General features: G+C 39.7%; 1 protein-coding gene across 1 annotated transcript in view; it reads right to left on the reverse strand.

The window, feature by feature from the left end:
• The window catches only part of NEB (nebulin), a 227,823-nt gene extending 205,434 nt beyond the window's left edge, over positions 1-22,389 (reverse strand). The window contains exons 1-10 of the mRNA XM_060105956.1: positions 22,354-22,389; positions 18,934-18,975; positions 16,896-17,096; positions 14,961-15,068; positions 14,387-14,491; positions 13,585-13,689; positions 12,801-12,905; positions 6,927-7,031; positions 2,470-2,574; positions 1,721-1,828 (exon numbers count right to left, since the gene is read on the reverse strand). Coding sequence (XP_059961939.1) covers positions 1,721-1,828; positions 2,470-2,574; positions 6,927-7,031; positions 12,801-12,905; positions 13,585-13,689; positions 14,387-14,491; positions 14,961-15,068; positions 16,896-17,096; positions 18,934-18,975; positions 22,354-22,389 — 1,020 coding nt within the window. The remainder of the gene's footprint in view (positions 1-1,720; positions 1,829-2,469; positions 2,575-6,926; positions 7,032-12,800; positions 12,906-13,584; positions 13,690-14,386; positions 14,492-14,960; positions 15,069-16,895; positions 17,097-18,933; positions 18,976-22,353) is intronic.
• Positions 22,390-24,401: the final 2,012 nt, after the last annotated feature.

Here is a 24,401-nt window from a genome sequence, read left to right on the forward strand (position 1 = left end):
TCATCTTGGTATCCAAAGACAGGAGATACACTCTGAAACACAGATGCACCACCCCCTAGAGCCCAAACAGGGGACTCGCAGGGGGTGTTCTACAGGAGTGGATGATATAGATAACCTCTCTATCTTATAGAATTATCTATTTCCTTGAACAATGGAAACAACCAGAAAGGAAATTTCACAAACCCTACTATCCGCCTATCTGCATCTGGGATTCGCAACCTCCTCTCCTGTTTCTGGGGAAGCCATCCCCTCTCCTCTTAAGTGCCAGGTCCCTTCCCCTTCCCCCCTATTCTAGGACAACACTCCAGCCACTTTCTTCCCCCGGCCCTCAACATCATCACATTTTCCCACTACACTGGATTTTTCTTCTATCAGCATAGAAACATGGTATTTTTGTCTCCTAACTAAAAAAATCCCCTCTTCACCTACTTATCCATGAGCTACTACCCCTTTTTCTTCTTTTCTTTTCAGGAAAATACTTTGGAAGAGTGGAGTACACTCACATTCTATTTCTCTCTTTTCATTCACTCACGAACCCTCTCTATGCCGATTCAACCAAATTGCTCTTATTAAGTTCACCAGAGACCATACATTGATAAATCCACTTCAGAAACGTTTGACACAGTTGCTCACTCCCTTCCTTCTTCACCTGCTTCGAAGCCAAGACATCACTTTCTCCTAATTTTGCTCCAATTCCATCTCACTGATGTCTTCACATGGAAGCACTCCAGAGTTCAGTCCTTAGAGTTTTCTGTCTACACTTGCTCCCTTGATGGCCTCCAGTCTTATGACATTACATACAGTCCATATGCTACTGACACCCAAATTTATACAGCCTTCCCAGATATCTCTCCTGAAACTTCAGACTCATGTAATCAAATGCCCACTTGACATTTCCACTTAGGTGTCTCAAAGGCATCTCAAATTTTACATATCTGAAGAGCTCAGGTCTCCCCTCTAAAAAGAAATTACCTATTCCTTCCACCATATTCCCTATCTTGATAAAGGGAAACCCCATCCATCTAGTTGCTTAGACCAAAACTTTTCTCTCATATCCCACATCCAACCCATCAGCAAATCAGGTCAGCTTTACTTTCAAAATACTTCTCATCACTTTCTGTGCTACCCTCCTGGTCCAAAATATCACTGTCTTGCACCTGGATACTGAAATAGCCTCCTAAGTGATGTGATCTTTCTGCTTTCACTGCTCCAGCAGAGGCAGCACCAGGGTTAGAATCAAGTCTGATTGGCTTTGAACTTATTGTTCTTTCTAGTGCTTTAGAATGCCTAGGAGTAGACTATTTACCAAAGCCACTCTATAGAGTATATGAGCAGATCCATGGATTCAAGTATCTTGTCTGTGACTATATTTTCACCAGTTAGTAGGAAAATAGAAAGATGATAGTAGTTGTAAGTGTGAAGTGTCTATATGCATATAAGGCTGCCAGTTGCTTTTTCTTGAGAAATTCTTTTGCCCTTTCTACTTCTGGGTATCAGAATGTCCTTTAGTCTAAGAAATGCTGAAGATGGTAATTGAGTATTGTGAATTCTCCTACATGGCAATTTTTTAAAAAAAAATTTGGTAGCCCTATTGTAATCCCAAAGTATTTTTCTTATTGTCCCCCAAGAACCTTTTTTTCCCATTATATATAAAAGTAAGAGTTGTAAGAAATTCACCCACACTGAGACCATCAAGATAAAAGAGAGAATGTCCCCATACCTTGCTAGTTGCCACCCCAGCTTGTTTATTCACTTTGTACTCTGGTGTTTCAGTCTGCATGAAGTAGATATGGTCTTTCATACTCTCAAAGTCTTCCTGGTATTTCCTCTGTAAGACATTAAACATGCTGGAGAACTGCTGAGGGAACAAACTATGTAAATATTTTATACGGGAGGACAGAGGCCATTTGGAGATGTTACCCAAAGCCATGCTCCTCTTAACTTCTGCAGGTCAGATTACAATTACAGAATGTGGTGCCATCACAAAAACCATTAGCAACTTAACAGAGACTTGGGAAAATTATAATAGGCTGAAAGACAACCTCAAATAAGGAGCTCTCAAAGGCCAGAGGCAGAGAACTTAAGAGAAGAGAAAAAGAGGACTTATGTTTTCCAGGGAGGAGAATCTAGGAAGAAACTAATCAGTTTCATAAATGTACCGTTCGAGTGCCCAGACACAGAACAAACTTAAAAGGGCCCCTTTCACGTGTACTCACTTTGAAACCATATTGTTCCTATGAAAACCGAGGCAAGAATAATGGAATCCAACAAAAACAGCATTTCTCAAAAGGAAGGAAAGATTGTGGAATTTCTTTCTAAATAGGAACACTACACAGGTCTTACCCCCAAGAAGAGGTGCCTAGATTCAAATGTTCCAGTACCGTTGCAGGAGCAGCAGGTGGCTAGAAGTCACACAGGAAAGGGTCACCCTCTCAACCCAAGGACATCTGGCGATCCATTCCTACTTACTATGCTGATGTTATTAGTATTCATTCTGGCAGTTGCAACTTCAAAGCAAGGTGTCTCACTCCATTTGCCTTTGATTTTATTTTCATAGTCTTCCTTGTATTTTTGCTAGGATAAAAAAAAAAGAAAGAAAATAAGACAAGCAAAATCTGGGAATTGCCAAATAAGGCAGCTAATTAAGTGGTAGTGGTTGGCTTTTAAAAATATCTTGACCAGGCCCTTCCTGGATACTTAACAGATGTCTTCAAATCTCCCAGTATAGTGTCAATTTGCCCAAAAGAAAGTTGGGTGCAGGAGATAGGGGTATCAATCCCCACTTTGCTGAGTTTAGAGATTTAGTTCATTGAGAACTCACAGATGGTCCCTGATGTTTGAGGGAAGAGAGAGTCGGATGCATCTTCCTTCTATAATTCATAGTTATAATAAAACCACTCAACCCCAGATTTTCATGCCCGATGAACTTCACCATTAATTTCTGAGCTTTACCAAAACTCCTAGTTATCCAGAAAGCAACACCACAACAAAATTTGGCATGTAGGCCAATGAATAAGACCTCCTGATTTAGACTTAAAGAAGTTTTAATGAGAACTGACAAGTAATTAAAAAATTGAACTGCTGTCCCATATTAACTCACAAACACCACACCACCTGAATCTTAGGCTGTGAGCTCCTTGGAAAGAGGAATTACATCTTCTTCATTTTTGAATCCTCAGGATCTAACACAAAATGCAGTATGCAGAAGTTACCACATAAATGTATGTTCAACTACGTTAAATTAAACCTAGTCCATGATATATTGACTACCTTGGCTTGAATGTTCTTGGAATAGAATTAACCCCAAATTTGGGACATGAGCCTGAGCCAGAGCTGGGTTAGAGCAATTTCCCCTCCTTGGCTCATAGAATGTGTCCACAGACATTACCAGGGGGTCTCAAAGTGTTTGCCTGCTTATACCCCCACCATACTCTTCAAAGAAAAAGAAAGTCATTTTCTGTTACGCCTTTAAAGAACAAGTACCAAGGGTGAGTGATACGCAGAGCCAGAGAATTTGACTTATAGGAAGCCCAGCCCTCTCTCTAACACCTTATATCCTTTCTTCTCAAAAGGTTAACATTCTAGATCCCAGTTTCTCGTTTCAGGTCCAGACCTAGTGTCAACTGGAAATTCCAACCTGAAATCTTATATCTTTCCTATCACGAGTCTGGAAGAAAGCAGAGAAGCAGGCACAGAGAAGCTAAAGGGACTTCCCAGTGTTTCTTACAGAACCCCCTATAACAACCCCAGCTGGTTGTAGTAGGCACGGTGTACAGGGACTTCCCAGTGTTTCTTACAGTACCCCCTGTAACAACCCCAGCTGGTTGTAGTAGGCACGGTGTACACGAACAGCCCTGCCTGCCTACCCATCTCTACAAAACGCGCTGAGGCAGGAGGAGGTGCTGTCATGTACTCGATGGCTTTGGCCAAAGACAAAGGTGAGAGACTTAATTCTGAAAGGTACAGTAAGGAAGGATAGTAAACAGAATGTAACGGCAATATAATCATTACAGATATGTGTTCCTTATGTTAAAATCTGAACTGGAGGCTGTAAGACAAAGGGATGGATCTGGGAGACATAATCTGACAAGAAAATGCTAAGAAATTAAAGTATGAAAAGGAGTAGATAAAGGAGATTTTACCTTTTTGGAGAGAAAGGAAATGATACTGAAACATGGGTCAAAGCAGCTTAAGGGTGAGGAAGACTTCAAAAGAAAGGCAGCGAGTCCCACATCTAGGTCACCCCTGGCAGCCCTACACCTCTCTTACTGGATGGTTTGTCGTTGGATGGACTGCTACCCATCACAAGCACTTCTTCCCAATGTGACTATTATTTTGGATGCACAACAGCCATTAAGAAGTTGGAAATCTGGATGAGACTGGGATGAATAACTATCACCGTGGTTGAATCTAATGACCTTCATCCACAGCCCTCCTCCCCTTGGATCATATTGTTATTCCACAAAGCAAACCCAGTTGTAGCAATGCTTTCAAAGTACCCAATGCTCGCTCTGCATCCAGCAGACTGTTGCAATCCAACAGGCATATAATCCAAGCCACCACTGTAATGTTAAGTTTTCTAGTAGCCATACTTTAAAATGTAAAAAAGGAACAGGTGGGAAATTAATTTTAATAATATATTTTACTTAAGCCAACAGATGCCAAATATTGCCATTTTGACATAATATAAAATAATTAATGAGCTATTTTACCTTTTGTCATGTCCAAGATCCAAGATCCAGTGTATATTTCACACATATAGGACTCAGTTCATACCCTCACATTTCAAGTGCTCAATAGTCACATGTGTCTGGTGGCTACACTATTAAAAGTGTAGCTCTACAACCTAAGTGTCCATTGACAGATGAATGGATATAGAAGATGTGGCACCTATATACAATGGAATATTACTCAGCCATAAAAAGGAAAGAAACTAAGTTATTTGTAGTGAGGTGGATGGACCTAGAGACTGTCATACAGAGTGAAGTAAGTCAGAAAGAGAAAAACAGGGCCTCCCTGGTGGCGCAAGTGGTTGAGAGTCCGCCTGCCGATGCAGGGGATACGGGTTCGTGCCCCGGTCTGGGAGGATCCCATATGCCGCGGAGCGGCTGGGCCCGTGAGCCATGGCCGCTGGGCCTGCGCATCCGGAGCCTGTGCTCCGCAGCGGGAGAGGCCACAGCAGTGAGAGGCCCACATACCGCAAAAAGAAAAAAAAAAAAAAAAGAAAGAGAAAAACAAATACCATATGCTAACACACATATATGGAATCTAAAAAAAAAGAAAAAGAAAAAAATGAAAATGGTCAGAAGAACCTAAGGGCAAGACAGGAATAAAGATGCAGACCTACTAGAGAATGGACTTGAGGATCTGGGGAGGGGAAGGGTAAGCTGGGACAAAGTGAGAGAGTTGCATGGACATATATATACTACCAAACATAAAATAGCTAGCTAGTGGGAAGCAGCTGCATAGCACAGGGAGATCAGCTCGGTGCTTTGTGACCACCTAGAGGGGTGGGATAGGGAGGGTGAGAGGGAGACACAAGAGGCAGGGGATATGGGGATATATGTATACATATAGCTGATTCACTTTCTTATACAGCAGAAACTAACACACCATTGTAAAGCAATTATACTCCAATAAAGATGTTTAAAAAAAAAAAGAGTACAGCTCTAGACTAACTGGCAAGCCTAAATTAGTGGAGAGACTGATTATAGAGGAGTTTGAAATAGATTTTTTTAAAATCACTTTCAAGTACCCACGCCGCATACTCAAATGAGGTAAAAGAATGTTGCAAATATTAAAAATAGATTTATTTTTCTTTCTAAATGACTACTTGAAAGCCATTTTTTATTTTTCTCCCCCCCCCCAAAATAAATAAATAACCATCCTTCTCTCTAATTGTCCTTCTCTCCAATCTTATTTATAGTAGCAACACTTTCAGGAGGCCACCTCTTTGTCAATAGTTAGTTCTAAAGTTAATATCTGCTTAGCCCTGCCTGGGCAAAATTTCAGGTTCACGGTATTCCTATCAGTGAAAATTTACTGTACTTAGTAGATCTTTTATCCAAATAGCCCTTGGTTACACCAGTAGGTAATCTGCAATATCAGACACTAAAAAATATTGCTGAATAGACTTCATCATCTGTAATCTTCTTGCTTCTCCTTTACTGGAGACATACTTTCCCCCAAAATACTTAAACAAGATAGAAATCTTGAGGTCCCATCACAATTCAAGCAGAAGACCAAACTGACAGTCAACTCCACAGAGGGCAAAGGAAAGTATTTAAAAGCAGCAGTATCCCAGAAGAAAGTGGCCTGATTTATGCCAAATTAAAATGGGAATTTAGCATGGATCTGTTCATCAGCTGAACATCTGTTTCTCTGCATTCTCTGTCAGGGCTGCGTTCCTCAGAGCTAGTTTACCAGACTAAATACAGACAGACTAAGCTGTTTGCCAGGGCCTTAAAAATTATGAGGTGCACTTTCCAGAGCTGTCTAACCAAACTACATCTGAGAGACCACTCATGCACTCTTATTTTCACCAAGTCTGACTCTGAGCATAAAACTATACAGGGTCTGCACTGAATTAAAACAATCAGATCCTTTGTGGAAATTTGCAGTTACTTGGTTACTCTGTTAGTATCCCTCTCATAAGTCAAAATGTCAAAGGACATCAGAACATGGGTCCTGTTCTCAAAACACTTTCCCATGTATCAATCACTGAGTCATCAAGCTGGCTGAGTATTAACATGGTGCCATGGTGTTAATGGATGTGTTTCTTTAGCTGTAGAGTTTTCTGGTCATATACACAAATACTCTTAGTGTTTGTGTTGCGTTTTTAGGTTTACCTTAGTTACTTTCTCTGATGTTTGAGATTATTCAGCAGAGTTTTCAAGGGAAACAGTGTCCCAGCCCTATTTACTTACCTTGCTCACTTGATTGGTCACTTTCTTGGCAAATTCTATATCTGGAGGATCCGCAATAGATGTGAATTGAGTTTGCTGTTCAGCGTGACCTTTTTTGTAGGCAATCTGACAAAATAAAAGACAGGGATGCTCAAGAGCTATAGCAAATTAATCTACTTCCCACATTCCATTTGTTGACATTTTTTAGAAAAGTCTATGTCTTCCACTTTATTTGAAGTCTTACATTTTAGTGTACCGTAATTTATCCTTTTAAATGTTACAGGCCCTTTCTCTCAGTTTTACTAGTGATTTCAATTTCTTTGAGTCTTCCTTCTCCAAGACTATTGGCCTTACATCCATCCCCTTCCATTCGTCTCCACACCATGATTTACAACTAAAGCTATTCTCTTAACTAGCACCCTCAACTCCCATCCTCTTGTCTTTACATCACACCTGCTCACAAACTCCCAGCTCTGGAAAAGTCAAGCACACACTTCAGCTATTCTTATATCCAGGATGCTGAGTGCTGCTGAGGAAAATCACACAACTCTATGGATTAGGTAATTAAAAGGGACACTGGAAGAAGGTGCAGAGGTGGGAGGGGGAGCCTCTGGAACCCAAGCCTCTAGTTGAAATCTATGTGTCTACCCAATGGTATGTTCTGTGAACAGCTACTTGCTTGGTGCTCTGTGCCCAAAACTCTGCATTTATGGTACCCAATTGCTACTTTGCCTTTACTGAAGCTTGAACATCCCATTTTGTGTCTCTGGTCAGTCTCTACTCCCAGTGACTCATCTGAAACCCCAACACTGTCCAATCTGCTCCATTTTCCTCTCAGCTTCCTCTTTCATAAAGACAGGCTACACACTTATCTTTATCTATCCTCATCCCTGCCTCTCCCAGCCCCTGCATGGCTCAGAGGAAGCATCCCTTGCAGGGCATGAGTCCCGCACATGGGGTGCTGCTCACTCCGGTAGCACTGGGTACCCAGCCCTAGAAGCCACCCCTCTTCTTTCTTACAGATTCAACAGCTCCCTCTTCATTAGCTTCTTTCCTTAAGCCTACAAAAGGCCTCTCTAACCTTAAAATAAGCATTGTGCCCGTTAACTATGTATCCCCTTGGCTCCTGTTCTCCCTTTTTTCTTCACTACTGACTTCTCTGGCTTTTTCTTCCACCAGTCTTGACCCCTGCCTCTAACAATGTAGAACATTCACAGATCCCCAGACACACAAGGTCTTTTTATGCCTCTGAACCTCAGACATGCTGTTCCCTTTCCCTGGAAGCTCCAACTCCACCCTCTCCCCATCTGCTTGCAAACTGCTACTCATTCTTCATGTCGCAGGACAAGCACGATTTCACCTCTTGAGCCTTTTTTGTCTTGAGGACCTTCTCCTGGGACCTCACTCAACTTGGCCCTTACCTCCTTTAAAGGAATTATCAGATGACACTGTAACTGGTTGTTTACATGTCTGTCCCACCTTGGATTGTGACCTCTGGATGGCAACCTCTCATTTGGGAACCCTGTTCCCTGTCTAGTACCTGACTGGAGCAAGGGTTTGATGACTGATTTCTGAATGCGTGTTTTACAAACTAAGGCCATCGGGGGAGATCTGAAGAGGAGAATTATCCTCCCAGCTCTTCCACTACTCAGCTGTGAGACTTCTACAAATGATTTCTTCTTCCATGTGGCAGTATCCTTATTTATAAAATAAATAGGTAGGACAGTTCCAAGGTCACAATCATCTTCATCATAATTTAACCAAGTCTAACTATATCTTATTCTAAAAATATCTATCTAGTGCCTATATAAACGCTTTCACAAATACTAAGTCGATTGGGATACAAAAGACAGATTTTAAAATGTATTTGTATTAATTCCATGGCTTATTTTCTTTTAAATAAGTGAAGGGCTTCCCTGGTGGCGCAGTGGTTGAGAGTCCGCCTGCTAATGCAGGGGACACGGGTTCGTGCCCCGGTCCGGGAAGATCCCACATGCTGCGGAGCGGCTGGGCCCGTGAGCCATGGCTGCTGAGCCTGCATGTCCGGAGCCTGTGCTCCGCAACGGGAGAGGCCACAGCAGTGAGAGGCCCGCGTACCGCAAAAAAAATAAATAAATAAAATAAATAAATAAATAAATAGGTGAAGACTTATTCTAGGCATAGGGCAACCTGTATTTTCCATGACTAGCTAAGTCCTTAAGGAGAAAGCAACATTCTGCCAGGAGAAATGCTTACTAAGTATGACATGCTGTCAAGAACTTTCTGAGAGATCAGATATAGAAGTCCTAATTTCTGAAGAACCTTTGTTCAGAATTCTGTCTAGTTAGAATTCTGTACTCTGGATCGGCTTAAAGACTCTGTGTTTGCAAAGTCGTTTGTCTCTACTTAGATAATAAGGAAAACACGGTAAGTAGGGTTAAGGACACAGAGAGGGAGAGAGAGCCTCTGAAACTAAACCCTTAGCTCAAAATCTATGAACCTACCCAGTGGTATGTTTGTGGACAATGGCTTGTTTGGGTCCCTGTGTCCAATAATTGTAGAAGTTCATGGTGCTGACAACAGTATTAATAGGCATGCTGGTAATCTGATACTTGGTCTGCAGCAAAAATAGAAGCCATACCTCAACTGCCAAGTCTTTCTGAGGCAAGGATGGGAAGATTCTACTTCGTTATTATAAATTCTTCTTCATTATGTCTTCTATTGAGATATCTCAAAAAATGTGGTCAACTTTAATTGTTCAAAGTCCATAGCACTAAAGTGGCATGGAGGTGACCCTTCATCTCTCCATTTTGTGGGTAAAAGGAGACATTTGGAGATCAAGAGTCTTCTTGGAAACTTCTCCCTAGGCTTACATGACATGGCATTTCCTGGTTCCCCTTCAACTTCTCCGACCTTTGTTCTGTCATTCTTCTGTTGGCTCCTTTCCAGGTGTCCTAAGTGTGGGTGTCCTCCAGAACTCTGCCCTTGGCCATACACTGTTCTGCCTCCCTCATACATTTTCATGTCTACAGCTGTCAGTTTTTAAAAATTATTTGACTCAAATATTAATCTCTTGTCCTGATCTCACACCTGTGCAATAGAACTAAATTTCTAGTTTATCAAATGCCTTGATCTGAATGTTTCTTCCATTATCTCAACTCTATTTCTCTTTTCACTAAAGGCATCTTTACCACTTATACCCCTATTCACCCAGACTACCAGTCTGTCATAAACTCATGGATGTTTCCTTTCTCACCTTTATCTCCAATATCTAATGTCATTAACACTTTTTAAATACCACCTTCAGATTCCTTTCTTCCTCTCCTTTGTCTCCATCATCCCTCTGATTTGTCTGTGTTACTAAAATAATGTTGTACAAATCATGATGTTCCCTGTCTCAATCTACCATATGGTCCATCAAAATTTCTCCAGATTCTACTTTCAGGTGTTTGCTCTAATTCTTCTCGGTCTTTGTTAAACATTTCTTGCATCTTCTCAATCTCTGCCTCCATTCTTTTTCTGAGGTCCTGGATCATCTTCACTATCATCATTCTGAATTCTTTTTCTGGAAGGTTTCCTATCTCCACTTCATTTAGTTGTTTTCCTGGGGTTTTATCATATTCCTTCATCTGGTACATAGTCCTCTGCCTTTTCATTTTGTCTATCTTTCTGTGAATGTGGTTTTCGTTCCACAGGCTGCAGGACTGTAGTTCTTCTTGCTTCTGCTGTTTGCCTCCTGAGATTCTACTTTTATCATGTTGCTTTCCTCTCCAAAATCTTATGATGCTTCTCAATGCCTACCATATTATATCAAAGCTATTTTGTCTGATTTTCAAGGTCCTGTTACCAGTTTTTTACAAGTGCCTTCCTAACTGAGCACCCACAGCATTCACTTTCTTTTCTTCTTTTTAAATTTTTTAAAATTGAAGTAGAGTTGATTTACAATGTTGTGCCCATCTCTGCTGTACAGCAAAGTGACTCAGTTATACACAGAGACATTCTTTTTTTATATTCTTTTCCATTATGGTTTATCACAGCAAGCATTCACTTTCTTTGTCCCCTGAAACTCCAGACTCATTTCACTTCTGTCCCTTTGTCCAGTACTATTTCTCCTCAAAATGCCTTTCCTGTTCATCACTACCTATTCCCTTGGGATCACCACCTCCACATGGCTTTCTCTGATTATTCACACATGTCCTGTCTTTCTCTTAGCAAATATTAGACTGTAGGGTTTGGGTTTGGCTTTTTTGTTTTTGTTTTTGTTTATTTTTGCCTTGTTGTTTGTTATAGAACACTTTCATCTTACCAGCCTGGTTTTAAATTCTCGGGGGAAAGGATGAAAATTTCTTGTACTTTTTCATCCTGCCAGGTATGCATGCATGATGGACTTTCAATAAAAAATATTATTGATCACTTGATAAAGGCCACACAACAACATTGTACATTTATGAGATTCAAAACCAAACAGCTAATCTTAAAAGAGAGGCAGGGCTTCCCTGGTGGCACAGTGGTTGAGAGTCCACCTGCGATGCAGGGGACGCGGGTTCGTGCCCCGTTCCAGGAAGATCCCATATGCCGCGGAGTGGCTGGGCCTGTGAGCCATGGCTGCTGAGCCTGCGCGTCCGGAGCCTGTGCTCCGCAACGGGAGAGGCCACAACAGTGAGAGGCCCACGTACCACAGAAAAAAAAAAAAAAAAAGAGAGGCAGAAGGTCCCCACACATTAAAATTGCTGCCATTTACTAGCTGGTCTTAAAATTTTGTTATGCGTCCGTTATTTCCTAGTTTACCCTGTGGAAGGATAGGATTATATCTGTGCTATATTTTAATCAATTATATGCAAACTGGGATAGAAATATGTCTATTAAACTTGCAGTTGATATCAAATGATAGGAATTAAAAAATAGAGCTCAAAAGTTGGAGATACCTTCAAATGAGTATGTATAACTTCAGTTCAGGGCAAGATAGGATCCTAGGATGCATTCTAATGAGTCTCAAGATGCCAAGTGACTTAAGTCTATGTTTAATGTAAGAGGTTCAGGGGTCTATTGAATGAAAGACAATGTCTCATTCTATAATAGTGTTTTCCTGAAGCCTAGAGCAGTCTTATTTTCAGTATGGCCTCTAGCAAATCAAGGGGTCAAGAAATAAAGTACCTCAAAACAAGGGCTAGTGCTGGACCCAAGTGGTCATCTTTGCTGCTGCTGCTCTCAATTCAAAGAGCTCTATTACGCCTTTTAAGTTCTTCTAATAAAGATTTCAAGGTCTAGGGTACTAAAATTCTAGCCAGTGGGGCTGCTGAACTTTTTTTTTTTTTCACTATCTCTGAAATATCCTCTACGTACACTCAATGGCAAGAGCTCTTTGTGAGTTAACCACACAAAGCTGTTTGGACAAGTACGTAGTCAGGTCCTCCGTGAAGAAGTAGGGGACATACCACAGTTCAGACTTTATGATTAGGATAGCAAATCAAAATCCTTCAATAACATTGTCCCCTTAATACATTTGGGAAGGTGGCTATAATCCCAATACGTTTTTTTAAATGCCACTCTAATGTCACAGAAAAACTTAACTCCAGCCAGCGGGGTAGAAGGACACATACTCTAGCGGAAAGAACATTGGTCTTAGGGGATCACAAGACGAGGCTTTTGGTCTGGGCTCTGCCACTAACTACTTATGTGACCTTAGACTCAGGTTCCTCACCAGTAAGAAGAGGGCATTAGACTAACTTATATGTAATATAAATTATAAAATCAATTTAAATTAGACATCATAAATTATAGTGATTCTAGATGTACTCCTTTGCAATAATAGCACTTAGTCTTTTTACAGGAGTTGCAATGAACTTCTGGCTAGAACTCATAATTCGAGGTGTCCTGATTCCACACTCCCAAATGTGCACACTGCACTGCACTTACGTCACTGAGAGCTTTCTGGGCTCGGGCAACCCTCCTCAGCTCCGGGCTATCATTATATGGATAAAACAAAGTTTTGTCAGCTTCCCAGTCTTCAGTGTAAAGTTTCTAAATCAGGGAAGAATGAAAGTTATGAGAATGTGAGAACACATTTACTTGAAATATATAACTTTGAATTCATCCATCATTGGCATAAAAAACCCAGGGCAAGGTGAGAGCAAAGGTAAGTGGAATTCACAAATTCCATAATCCAAGTCATATTTATTAATAGCTTCTCCAGCTTCTCCTGACAAGTCTTATTTACAGAAGGGCAGATATGTCTGATTTTGTTTCATCTCCCCTCTGTAACTGCACCTGCCTCCTGCAGCAAGTACTAATGCAAATGTAAGGAGCCAGGAAGCACTTAGCATAATTGCTGTGCTTAAACCTTTAATAAACCTTTAATAAGAGTGAGAAAATTAAAGCTTTAATGAGAGTGACAGCTGGGAATATCCAAAGTGTAGCACAGGCTCTACACTCTGTGGGTCTTTGTGGGCCTCACAGCAGGCTCTCAGGTGCATCTTTGTTTTCCCCGGTTGTTCAGACCCTCTCCTCTACTTGGCCCAAGAGCTTTCTTCTCCGTTCCTCCTGGCCAGCCCTATCCCTGCAGCCCCACATGCCTCAAGGTTACTCACAAAATGGTTGGGGAACCGTATTCCAGATTAGCCAGGGTTTACGGGGTATCCCTCTGCATGACGTGTGGGAGGACATGAGAAGATAGAAGTGGTGACAGAGCAGAGGTCCTTACCTTACTGAACATGGCTGTGTTCTTGATGGCCTGGACAAGTTCAGGGGCATCAGGAGGAAGCAGGTACTTATCCTTGGTGTCTTCCCAGTTCTGCTTGTATAAAACCTGGACAGAAAGAACAGAGGACCTGTGGCTTGATGTCTCCTACAAGGGCATGAGGATTTAGAGCACAAAGGAGAGCACTATGAAGAGTCTTTCAAACTCTAGTTGTCCTCATGCAAAGCCTGCTGATGTGCCACCAGCATCAGTTATGGAAACATCGACCATGTCGACATCCCATGATAATTTGCCTGCATTAGTAAGCTTTTACTTGAAAAGCCTAATTTTGTAAACTAAATCATGATTCTGATTCTCTAGAGATTCTTTACAAAGGTTGCAACCTGTCAGTCATTCACTGAATTTGGATGGTAGATGTGTTTGACTTAGATGGTATTTTTTTTAATGTTTTAATTAAAACATTGTTGCCTACCTTTGAAATTTGGAGATTTCTCATAAACATTCACCTCCCAACTTCTTTAAAAAATAAATAAGAGATTCTGGTGACACTGGGACCACATTCTGTGCAGCACCTGCCTGAAGCTGAGTGGCAGGGCCTGGGCTTTCCAACCCCCATAGCTCTGACCGGCCACTTCAGTCACCTGTGCAGCCTCCCTGACACGTGTTGCCGTTAGAGCCCACCATGCCTGTGGGTTCAAGTGAGACTGGTGAGCAGGATCTGGCCAGTCCAGTTTTCTCCTCTAAGGCCAGGCAGAGACAATGCACATGCTATTTAGTACTCCAGCTATCCATCCCATGACCTTACCTTACTGACTTGCTGCGACACTTTCTTTGCATGTTCAATGTCCTTTGCTTTTTCGTCTACGTGACAAATAGTTTTAGCAACATCGCCATCCATTCGATACTTAACCTGCAAAAATAATGCACAATTAGAACTCATGACAGGCATGAACATATGAGTATATTAAAGAATACCTTATAATAAAGAGCACTGACCCAATCACTCTATGTCTGCATCACAAAGCCAAGTTTCTGCATTTTAGGTAGAAAACTGTGATCTCCAAAGATCTATAGAGCACCTGTATTTACTGCGTGTCTGCTTTCCCAGGGAAATTTCAGCCTCCCTGTGCTCCAGTATGGCAGATCACAGCGAGCTGGAACTCCCTTCTCATACCACCTTTAAGTCAAGCTTTTAGAAATCTCTTTAGGTTCACATTTACAGCAGCACAATCTATGGCCATTGCTTCCTCTAGATTTCTGGACTGGCTCATAGTAATTCGACCCCTTATTCTCTCCACACCTATTTAAAGCCCTCAAATTCCCAGTAGTAGGCATATTTTTGAAATGTCTCTCTCCTTTATTTTAGCAATGCAGCCCACCTCACTGAGTTGATCTTGTACTTTCTTGATTCTGCGAAGTTCTGGGGTATCAGTTGTGATGGCGTATGGCTGCCCTTTTGCTTTCTCATAGTTCTCCTTGTATTTATTCTAAAAAGAATATCAGATATTAGCCTAAAACCTGACAACACAGTAGCAGAAATTTCAGGCAATGCACACATCCCCATCTTATTTTCTTAATCTTGCAGGTTATAACAATTATCATAGCTCTCTTTTTGTCCCCTACCCTGATTCTCAACAAAAACTAAAATAGATATGTTAATTGTTCTTCCTAAACACAGCTGAATACTGGAGACAGTAGAAATTTTATTATAAAATATTGTCTTGGAAATGCCCTAAAATGATTCTTTCAATATTTTTATTGTCTGAATTCACACATGAAAAGCTGGAACCTCAATAATTTTAGGAAATAAGTATGGAAATTGAGTCAAGTCTGAAAAGATTTGATTGCTAATACAATGCAAAAATATTCAGTTCAGAAGTTGCAGCTAAATCTCAGTAATTTAGATAACTGAGACACCAGCTGAATTAATGGAATATCTAAATTATGAGTATTTTGAAAAGGAATGCAATTTTATTATTTCTGCTAAATATAAGAGTTCTTGCTTTAACAATAATATGCATAATTTATCATTATTAATGCTTCAGGAAGACTCAAGTGGAATAGTCAACAATCTAAATTATACTATTGATTTCATTACTAATCACTTTAAAAATATTACAAACCTTTGCCAACATTTTGTTCAGACCATCAGAAATTCTTGAATATTAGTGTCTGAATTAATGAGATTTTTATGGCAATAAATTGACAAATTTTTCTATCTTTGCTGAATACAACTGTGATAAAAGAGGCAAGATAATCTTGTTTTTAGAAATCTAAATTTTAGAAAACCTAAATTCTAGACCATTCAAGAAGCTGAACTAGAAATTTACCAAATTGTCCCCAGTAGTTAACACTCAACCAGAAATGAATATTTATTGGTCAACCACAACAGGATGCTTTTGACATAAGCATTAATCCTATATCCACCGATGTTCCCCTGAGTATCTTTCATCTTTTTCAAACCTCCAGAGGATGTGCAATCAGGCCACCTAGTGAGACCTCACTCTACTCTGGACAATCAACAAGTCAGATCCATTCAAAGGGGTCTAAACCTGCTGCCAGTCAGTGTAACTTATAGAACTGTACATGGAAATGTAAGGACCAGGGATCATCAAAAGCAGTGATTCTCAACCTGGGCTGCACATTAGAGCCTGGGAAGCTTTTAAAAATCCTCCTCTACAGGTCCCAGGCCTGCCTGGACCAATTAAACTAGAACAGTCCAGGCATCAGTAGTTTTAAAGCTCCTCGGGAATTCCAATGTGCAGCCACAGTTAAAAAACTGCTGTTCCAAGGTACAGTAAAACATTCTGATCCTCAGTTTCAGAAGAGTTCTTAGTCTGATCCTGGTTTTTTCAACTACACGTTCTTTTTCACTATACCTCCTAGAGACCTTGTTATATATTGTTAGCTAGTCTACTTGAAGGGCATCATGCTCAGACATAGTGTAGATTAAGTTCTATTTAGCTTCTGTGAACTGATTTCAACTAAATCTATATCTATAAATCTATAACTATGATTTCATTATTCTAGACTGGCTAACAAATAGTGATTAGATCCAGTAAATGCTTTATAGTTGGCCTTATGCTTATTTTGTGGGGATAATTTCAATAAGGATGCTTCCCCTGATGCTGCAATGGTGCAAGTAAATTACCTGAAAGCAGAATTCAAGAGTTACAAGACATATTTCTGTAAAATAAGTTTTGTCTCATACATGGTTGAGAAACAAAATCCAGCCAGCATCCAAAACAGAGTTGGTTGAGAACAGTAATTTCTCAATAATAAAACCAGATAAATAGAAGTTGTTTGAAACTTACTGTGCTGAAGAGATCCTGCATTTTCTGACTGTGTGCAATGTAAGGGGTCATGAACTTTGAAGAGTCCACCTTCTTTCGAATGATTCTCTTCCTCCCCACCGGCTTTGCTGGTACTGGCTGTGCCAGTGCCGGTTTGGACGTTTCTGATTGCCCATAGTCAGATGTCTTTGTTGTCGTAGTTTCATAGATTTCTGTTACTGTCTGAAAATTTGACATGCAGTTATGTCAAAATTTGACAACATTGTTATGAAAGCAAAAACTGAGATACCATAGTCTTGATATACATTATTCTAACTTCAAGTCAGACTGATATCCCTGGTGTTACTTCTCGACATCTAAAGCAGGCCAAAGCAGGAAATCACATGCTATATCCATGTGAAGGCATATTGTGTGACATAAATCTGAATGCTGATTGTGTCAGATTGTATGGAATAAAATGGTTCCTCTTTACTGACTTGCAACATTACCTTAAAATTCCATTTGCCTAAAGGAACACCTTAAGATAGGATAAAAATCAAAAATAAAAATATTTTCAAACATTTAAAAATCTTCTTAAACTGCATGGGTAAAGTAAAAGCAAACTGGGATCAGGGAACAAAAAAATGAAGACAATCAAATAAAGCTCAAATTCTTGACTTTAATATTAACTTTTAAATGATTCTAAGAAAAAGTTGGTTGCTTTTTCTGCAGGTGTTTTAATCATTCTGTAGTATGAGACAAAGAATGATGAACTTGAAAAAATGAATCACATCAATATTACAAGTGATTACCATTCTCTTGGCTTAGTCAGTTAGCACAGGGAGATCAGCTCGGTGCTTTGTGACCTCCCAGAAGGGTGTGATAGGGAGGGTGGGAGGGAGACACAGATGGAGGGGATATGGGGATATGTGTATAGATAGAGTTGATTCACTTTGTTATACAGCAGAAACTAACACAATATTGTAAAGCAATTATACTCCAATAAAGATGTTTTAAAAAAATTAATGTGAACTGGAGTACCACTTACACTAATAAATGCTTAGGTAGACAAGAATAATGATGACAACATAATGTGGTAATTGGTTAGCCTCACAACAGTCCTACATATGTGGTAGGTGGGAGATTGTTGTTTCTTACAACAGGCTTTATAGTGGAAGAAACGAAGGTCCAAAGTTTGGGTGTAGTCCAAGGTTAAAAATACAGTACGTAAGAAAAGAAGATAAGTAGCTAAATCTTCAATCCATCTCATAGTAAAATTTCCTTCACAGCTTATATCATCTGTACCAGAGGAAGAGTTCCAGCATCAATTATGAAAATAGAAACCTAAATGATAAGGAAATTGTACATCTATGACAACTACCTCTACTCTTGTCAGATCATTGTTAATAGGTTGCTCTCTGCCCATTATTACTGATGTATGGTTGATGGTGAGAAACTAACCAATTTACAACATCTACAGATGTTAGTTTTTATGCAGGCTTCAGGGTTAGCCATCCATATCACTATTTGTCATGCTCAAGAGAAACAGCTCCATGCAGAAAATGAAGCATGAGAGAGCTTGAAAAAAAAAGTTCCAACTTGGAATATTTATGGAAATAACTTTCTCAGAATTCCTAATGTGCCAAAATCTAAGTAGCATTTTATTGTATCATCAAGAACAAAGGCTTGGAGGTGCCATCTCTTTTGGCAGAGCTGGTGCCCCAGAAGTTATGACACTACACAATAAAACTGTTGGTCCCCGTGCAAATCACAAGTCCAAGGCAATACCTTTGCTGCAGTCAGAGAGTGGTGATAGCCAATGACGTTATGCTAATAAGCATCACCTACACCAAAAACTCAATACGAGTAACAGGGGAAACCACCCCTAGCCATTTTGGATATATTGAATAGTAAAAACAGGTAACGTTCGTTCTTTTAACACTGGCTGCTGGGCACACAGGTGAGTGATCCTCCAGATTCTCCCTTTTGCCAGTTCGGTGGCCCTGGGAGTCTGAGAGAAGAGAAGGCTCCTTCTGCTTTAATGAGCATGCAGCTCGTGCAGGTGTGGGCTGGGTCTTACCTCCCCCGGCACCTCTTCATAGACTGTGTCCCCTGTGTAGTACTGTAAATAGAGAACAAAGTTATCATGAGAACTAAAGCAGAAATCACCTCTGCTCTGCCTCAGTAGAACCACTTGGCATATTTCACTAGTCCAGTTGGTTTTCAATATTTGTGGGAAGGAAGTAGATGAGGGAGGCTGTTCACATTTTGGAACGCATTCCAACTATGTGAAACATCAGGGTAGCTACAGTGAAAGCCCTCAGACTGGACAAGGAGATGCAGACAGAATGATGAGCAAAGTGTCTGATGCTGGCTATTTATCTGGTGAAGCTATTTTACTTGAGACAAGTAAAATCTTTTCTTACGGTACCCTAGATAGAGTTTGTTGAGAAAAGAATATAATAACAATATCTTGAGTGTGTGGGTTGGCAGAGAGGAACTGTGATAAAACTCACTGCTGACTAACAATAAAAAAGAAGAAAACCAGAAACCTTAGTGTGAATAAAATTTTAAAATATTGTTATCATGGAAATGATAGATCCAAAAACACAGACACATCTCAATTATCCCTATACCACCCTGAGTACTAAGGAATAAGAGTTTCTTCTGGAGTGATGAGCAAATTGCTTCTAGTAGCATGATGGTCCCGAAAGGGTTGCTACGGTAAAATTCCTCATCAACAAAATGTGGGAAAGTTAGGCAGCGATTTGCCACTGATGGCTCTGAGGTGCCTGCAGGCTGGATATGAAGTCAAATCTACTTTTGAACTACTTCTGACGTCACTAGCAATAAATAGACGTGGATAGGAACTGGCTGACATTTTGTTTCAGATGCTAAGGAGAGTGGAATCCTGCCTCCAGCATCAACCAGCAAAGCTGGGTGAACAGAAGGAAAGACTAGTTTAGGCCGAGGCATACAAGGAAAGGGATAAAAATGAAACACTTTGTTCATTTTCTCAGTTAACAAAATGTATAACATTTTATGCTTCATTTTTTCTTTACCACCAAAACATATTCTTGGGGGAAGGAAAAAACACTGAAGGCAAAATCCCTCTCGGGGGCCTTTCTTTTGCCCTTGGTTCAGTGAACTCTCATCAAATTACTTAACCATTGTCACTAGGCCACATGGTCTGTTTCACTTGCAGTAAAATTAGCATAAAACTTGCTTAATGCCCCCCACTCCTGTGCTTTCTTTGCTCCTGTACTATTTTTTAAAAATTTGAAATCTAATTCTGTCTCTGTGTCCTTACACATAGCAACATAAATCACAAGCTCTTACAGGACAGAGAATCTCTTGTGTGCTGTGCCTTCATCACATGGGAACTATCATTTGGACACTTTAGGAAATGCTGTTTGATGCTGATCTACATAGAACCATTTTTCTGGCCACACAAAACATCAGTGACTTGAAAAGAAATGTTAAACTAAAGTGAATGATTCACAACTATTTTGGATTTTCTTAGCATCCAAGTAAAAGCAGCTCTTTGGTAGCCATCAAATTTTACCTTTGCTGGGCTCTCATCATTAGTAAATATGTCTTAGAAAAAAGCTTACCAAAAAAGGCAACATTATCCAAATGGTTGGCATTAACTTGCAGGCCAAATCTCACTTTTTTTTTTTTTTTTTAGAGCTGTGCCACTAATTAGATAGTCCATCTTTGCCTTTTCCTTTCTTTCCAAGTTTAAGTTTGAGTACAGAATGACAGTACAATTTTATTTAGTTGTCCAAGATTCCCAGGAGATATATTTTTAAAGCTAGTTCCTGTCTGTTTTGTGAATTCTTCCCTGCCCGTTTTCTTAAATCTGCCACCATCCCATTCTCATGGCATCTTTTTTGAGGTCAGAGAGACCTTGGTTCAATTCTCTCTGGCAGAAAGTCTATTAGTTTATCACCTGCTGGTCAGACCCAGAAGCAGTAATGGGAACAAAATGGCAAGGGTGAGATGCCTAAAAATAGCCTCCTCCATTTTTATGACATCTAGTTAAATCCATCAAATCTAGCACTAAGGACAATTTCCAGGGACCAATAAACACGATTAGTTTAAGAAAGACAAGGTATATTTAAGTTGGAGGCTAAAAAGTACTCCTGGTATTACCATCATAGGAAAGGCAATTTAATTTATAATTGTGTTAGTGCTTCACAGTGATTATTCTGACCATCAGGGATGTATGTAAAATGCACTAGTGATAATACTGAACACTGAAGACATGACCTTTGGCATTTAAGCCAGAGAAGTTGAACATTATATTGAATGAGTCTCAGTCTGGGTGTTTTTTTTTTTTTTTTTCTTTTCCTTCTTCTTCTTCATATCCTTCAGTAATAAAAGCAATTTTATTTGTAGAATAAACTTTTCTTGACCTAAATATAAACTGCTCCATAAAATAATCCTCCAAAGACAAATTTTGGCACATTCAATTTGAATTTGATTCTGGGTAACTCTTAAAGTTAATTTCATTCTTATTAAAAAGCACCTATTTTCAAAGCTGCCTCCATGTATCTTGGGCACTTAGAGATTTTCACATGTGTAGATCATCACGGTTAATTGGTAATTATTAAGGGCCTTCAGATTCAATGGCAATGTATCACATGGATGCTAAAGGCAAGAGGTGGTAAAGAAAACCCACAACATAATAAAAAACAAAATAAAATAAAATAAATATAAAAAAATATATAAATATAAAATAAACAATTAACAACTTTATAACTCATGTCAGATATCCACCAATAATCTTGAGGGAATATTTCAAGATGCCCACTATGAGCTTTGTTTTTTTTCAAAATTCAAATGCAAAAGCTAGTCTTGTTCCCTTGGGTAAATATATTGGAGTTGGTGGGGAAGTGTGGCTCCAGCAGTCACTTGTGAGACAAGTAAAAATAAGCTCATGAGTTTGCTTTTATATATGTATGTGTGTGCACATAAACACATATATAAAATCTCCCATATGACTATAAGCTCATATATATATATTATTCTGAACACTTGGTCCATTTTGCCCTATACGTGGATAATTAGCTGATTGAAGCAAAGAGTAAGTAGCTCTTTTTCCTCTGTGGCTGTGCAGACACTAAGAAATAGAGTTCAGTTCTCAGAACTTTCTCTTCATCCCCTCAGTCCCTTTGATCATGGGGTCTGGGAAGTGGGGAAGAATGTAGCTTCAGAACACAAATGAAAATCTGTCTTTATCCCACACTTTTTTTTTTTTTTCTGAGAGTTTAAAGAAAAGCAGAAGTGGGAAACAGTGATACTTCTTTTCAGTTCTACTCCCACATAATTATAGTGAAACTGAACGTAAAATATTCCTTTCTTATGCTTTAATGATGACTCCTTGAGAAGTTATAATAGACAATGTGTTTTTCGAATGATTAGTTCACCTACACGATTTTGACTGTCGCCACATAAAATTCTCTGCTGTCAGAGTCAGGATTTTAAAAAATCTTACCTCCACCACCTCCTCATATTCTTCGTCATCTGCCATTTTCCCAGAGTAGTAGTGGCACCTACAAACTTTTCATGTTCCAGACGAATGAAAATACATTAGAATCTATACACTAGAAAACACATTAGAATCTATCCCCAGGACTGAAACCATCTTATAACATTCTAAAAACAGAATTTAAGGCTAATCCATTCTACATATTCATATATTTTTGCAGGCTAAGTGAGAAAAGACATTTAAATACAGGTCTAAAAAAACTGAGGCTTCAAATTTCTCTCTCTTGATTCCCGCAGGAATATGTTTTGTATTGCTACTTCTAGCTACATGATCAATTTAGCTAAAGTTGTAAAAGGAAGCTGAGGTAAGGGAGGTAAAGGGTTTGGATTCAAAGGTACAGAGTATTTACATTTCCAGATACTTGGAGAACAGTGTTTTCAAGTAAAATTTCAAGCAAAAATTTTAGTGAAAGTTCAGCTTGGCTTTCAGAAAAAGTTGGAGTTTTTCCTGGTAGCACCAAAATTCTAGGAGGGCTGCCTTAGGTCTCCATCCTGTTTTACTACATTGTATGCAATAGATCCTATGCTTCAAATTAGAACACATAAAAATAAATCTGTCAACTGACTTTAAAAGAAAAAATAGAAACCTCAAGGCAACGGGGTTATTCTCTTCCCGAACACCATTGGCCTGTGTGGATTTTCCTCTTTTGTTTCTGTAGCTCTGTTCAAACCTGAAAAAAAAAACAAATTGTTAAAGCATTGATTGAAGTACATATGAGATGGTGGGTCTTGGCCTAAGCTTCTAATTCAGGAACTAGCAAAAGGATCTCCCAAGGCCTTCTTAGTTTGACGCCAGAGAGTAGGACTCTCTCTTGATAAAAGTGGATGATGATTTGGAGCAGCTGTCCTTTCGCCCAAAGATATTTGCCATGTAAATCAATACCCCAGCTGTGGCTGGTTTTGTTACGCTAGCAAAACTGCCTCTCCTTCTGAGGCAAATGAAGCCCAGTAGAACCAGATAAATATAGGAACGTTGAACATAGATCCTTTTTGTACTAATATATTTAGAAAAAAAAAAAAAGGCAAAAAATGAAAAAAAAATTTGTTAGACAAGAGAGCCAACTCAGTCAAGCAATAAATTGGTTAATATAGGACTCGACTCTAATCACACACTACATGTCACGTATTAGTAAGGTCTGAGTAGGGCAATGGGGTTACAGACTTCCCTAGTCACATTTGCATCACTCATTTACCCAGTTACAACCCAAACTTTGGAAAATACTTCAAGGGAAGTTGTGGAACATCTCCTGAAAGAATATTACAGAAAAAGCCATAAATTGGCCTTACCTTCAATCTACCAAATAAATTTCCTCAGCAGCAAAGCCTCTCCCAACTCTCCCCTCCTGAGAACCCCAGGCAAGAGCCAGCGAGGAGCCTGGGCTCCGAGTTATCATGTGGCCAGAGCAGCCAATCAGATCTCGAGTTGCTCAAATTTCAGAGGCTAAATATACTGAGTGATCTTCTGAAAACCACCTGTTCATCAATTCCACTAAAGGATAAAGGGTAACAAATTGCTTGCATAGAAGTATTCAAATGTAATGGAATTTTACCTGACTTCCAGAGTACGGGGTTCAAATTTATGTTTAATCTCTCATTTCCTACAGCTCTGTTTAATACCATATTCATGCAAAAGAATTTAGAAGAAAATCAGCATGACTTTGAGGGGCTTTAACCCTTCTGCAACTGTTTTCTTCCTGTCAATTTTCCAATCTTCATGGAGATAACTATGCTCGCTCATATACAGCTCACCAGGTGAGCCACAGGTAAGTCACAGGTGTTGATGTGAAAGAAACAGAGGAATAAGATCCAGAAAGCATCAAGTTGGCAAAACCAATTTTTAAAAATGTGATAAAATGAAGTGATTGGTGAAAATACTTGATGGTGACACTAGATAAGGTATCCACAGGGCGTAATTAGAGAGATTAGGCCCCATCATTTTTCTATTACGAAACCAGGTGGGGAGGATGCCAAGATCATGTTCATCACCTTCTCCCT

Source organism: Mesoplodon densirostris, chromosome 8, assembly GCF_025265405.1.
Source record: "Mesoplodon densirostris isolate mMesDen1 chromosome 8, mMesDen1 primary haplotype, whole genome shotgun sequence".
Taxonomy (NCBI): Eukaryota; Metazoa; Chordata; class Mammalia; order Artiodactyla; family Ziphiidae; genus Mesoplodon; species Mesoplodon densirostris.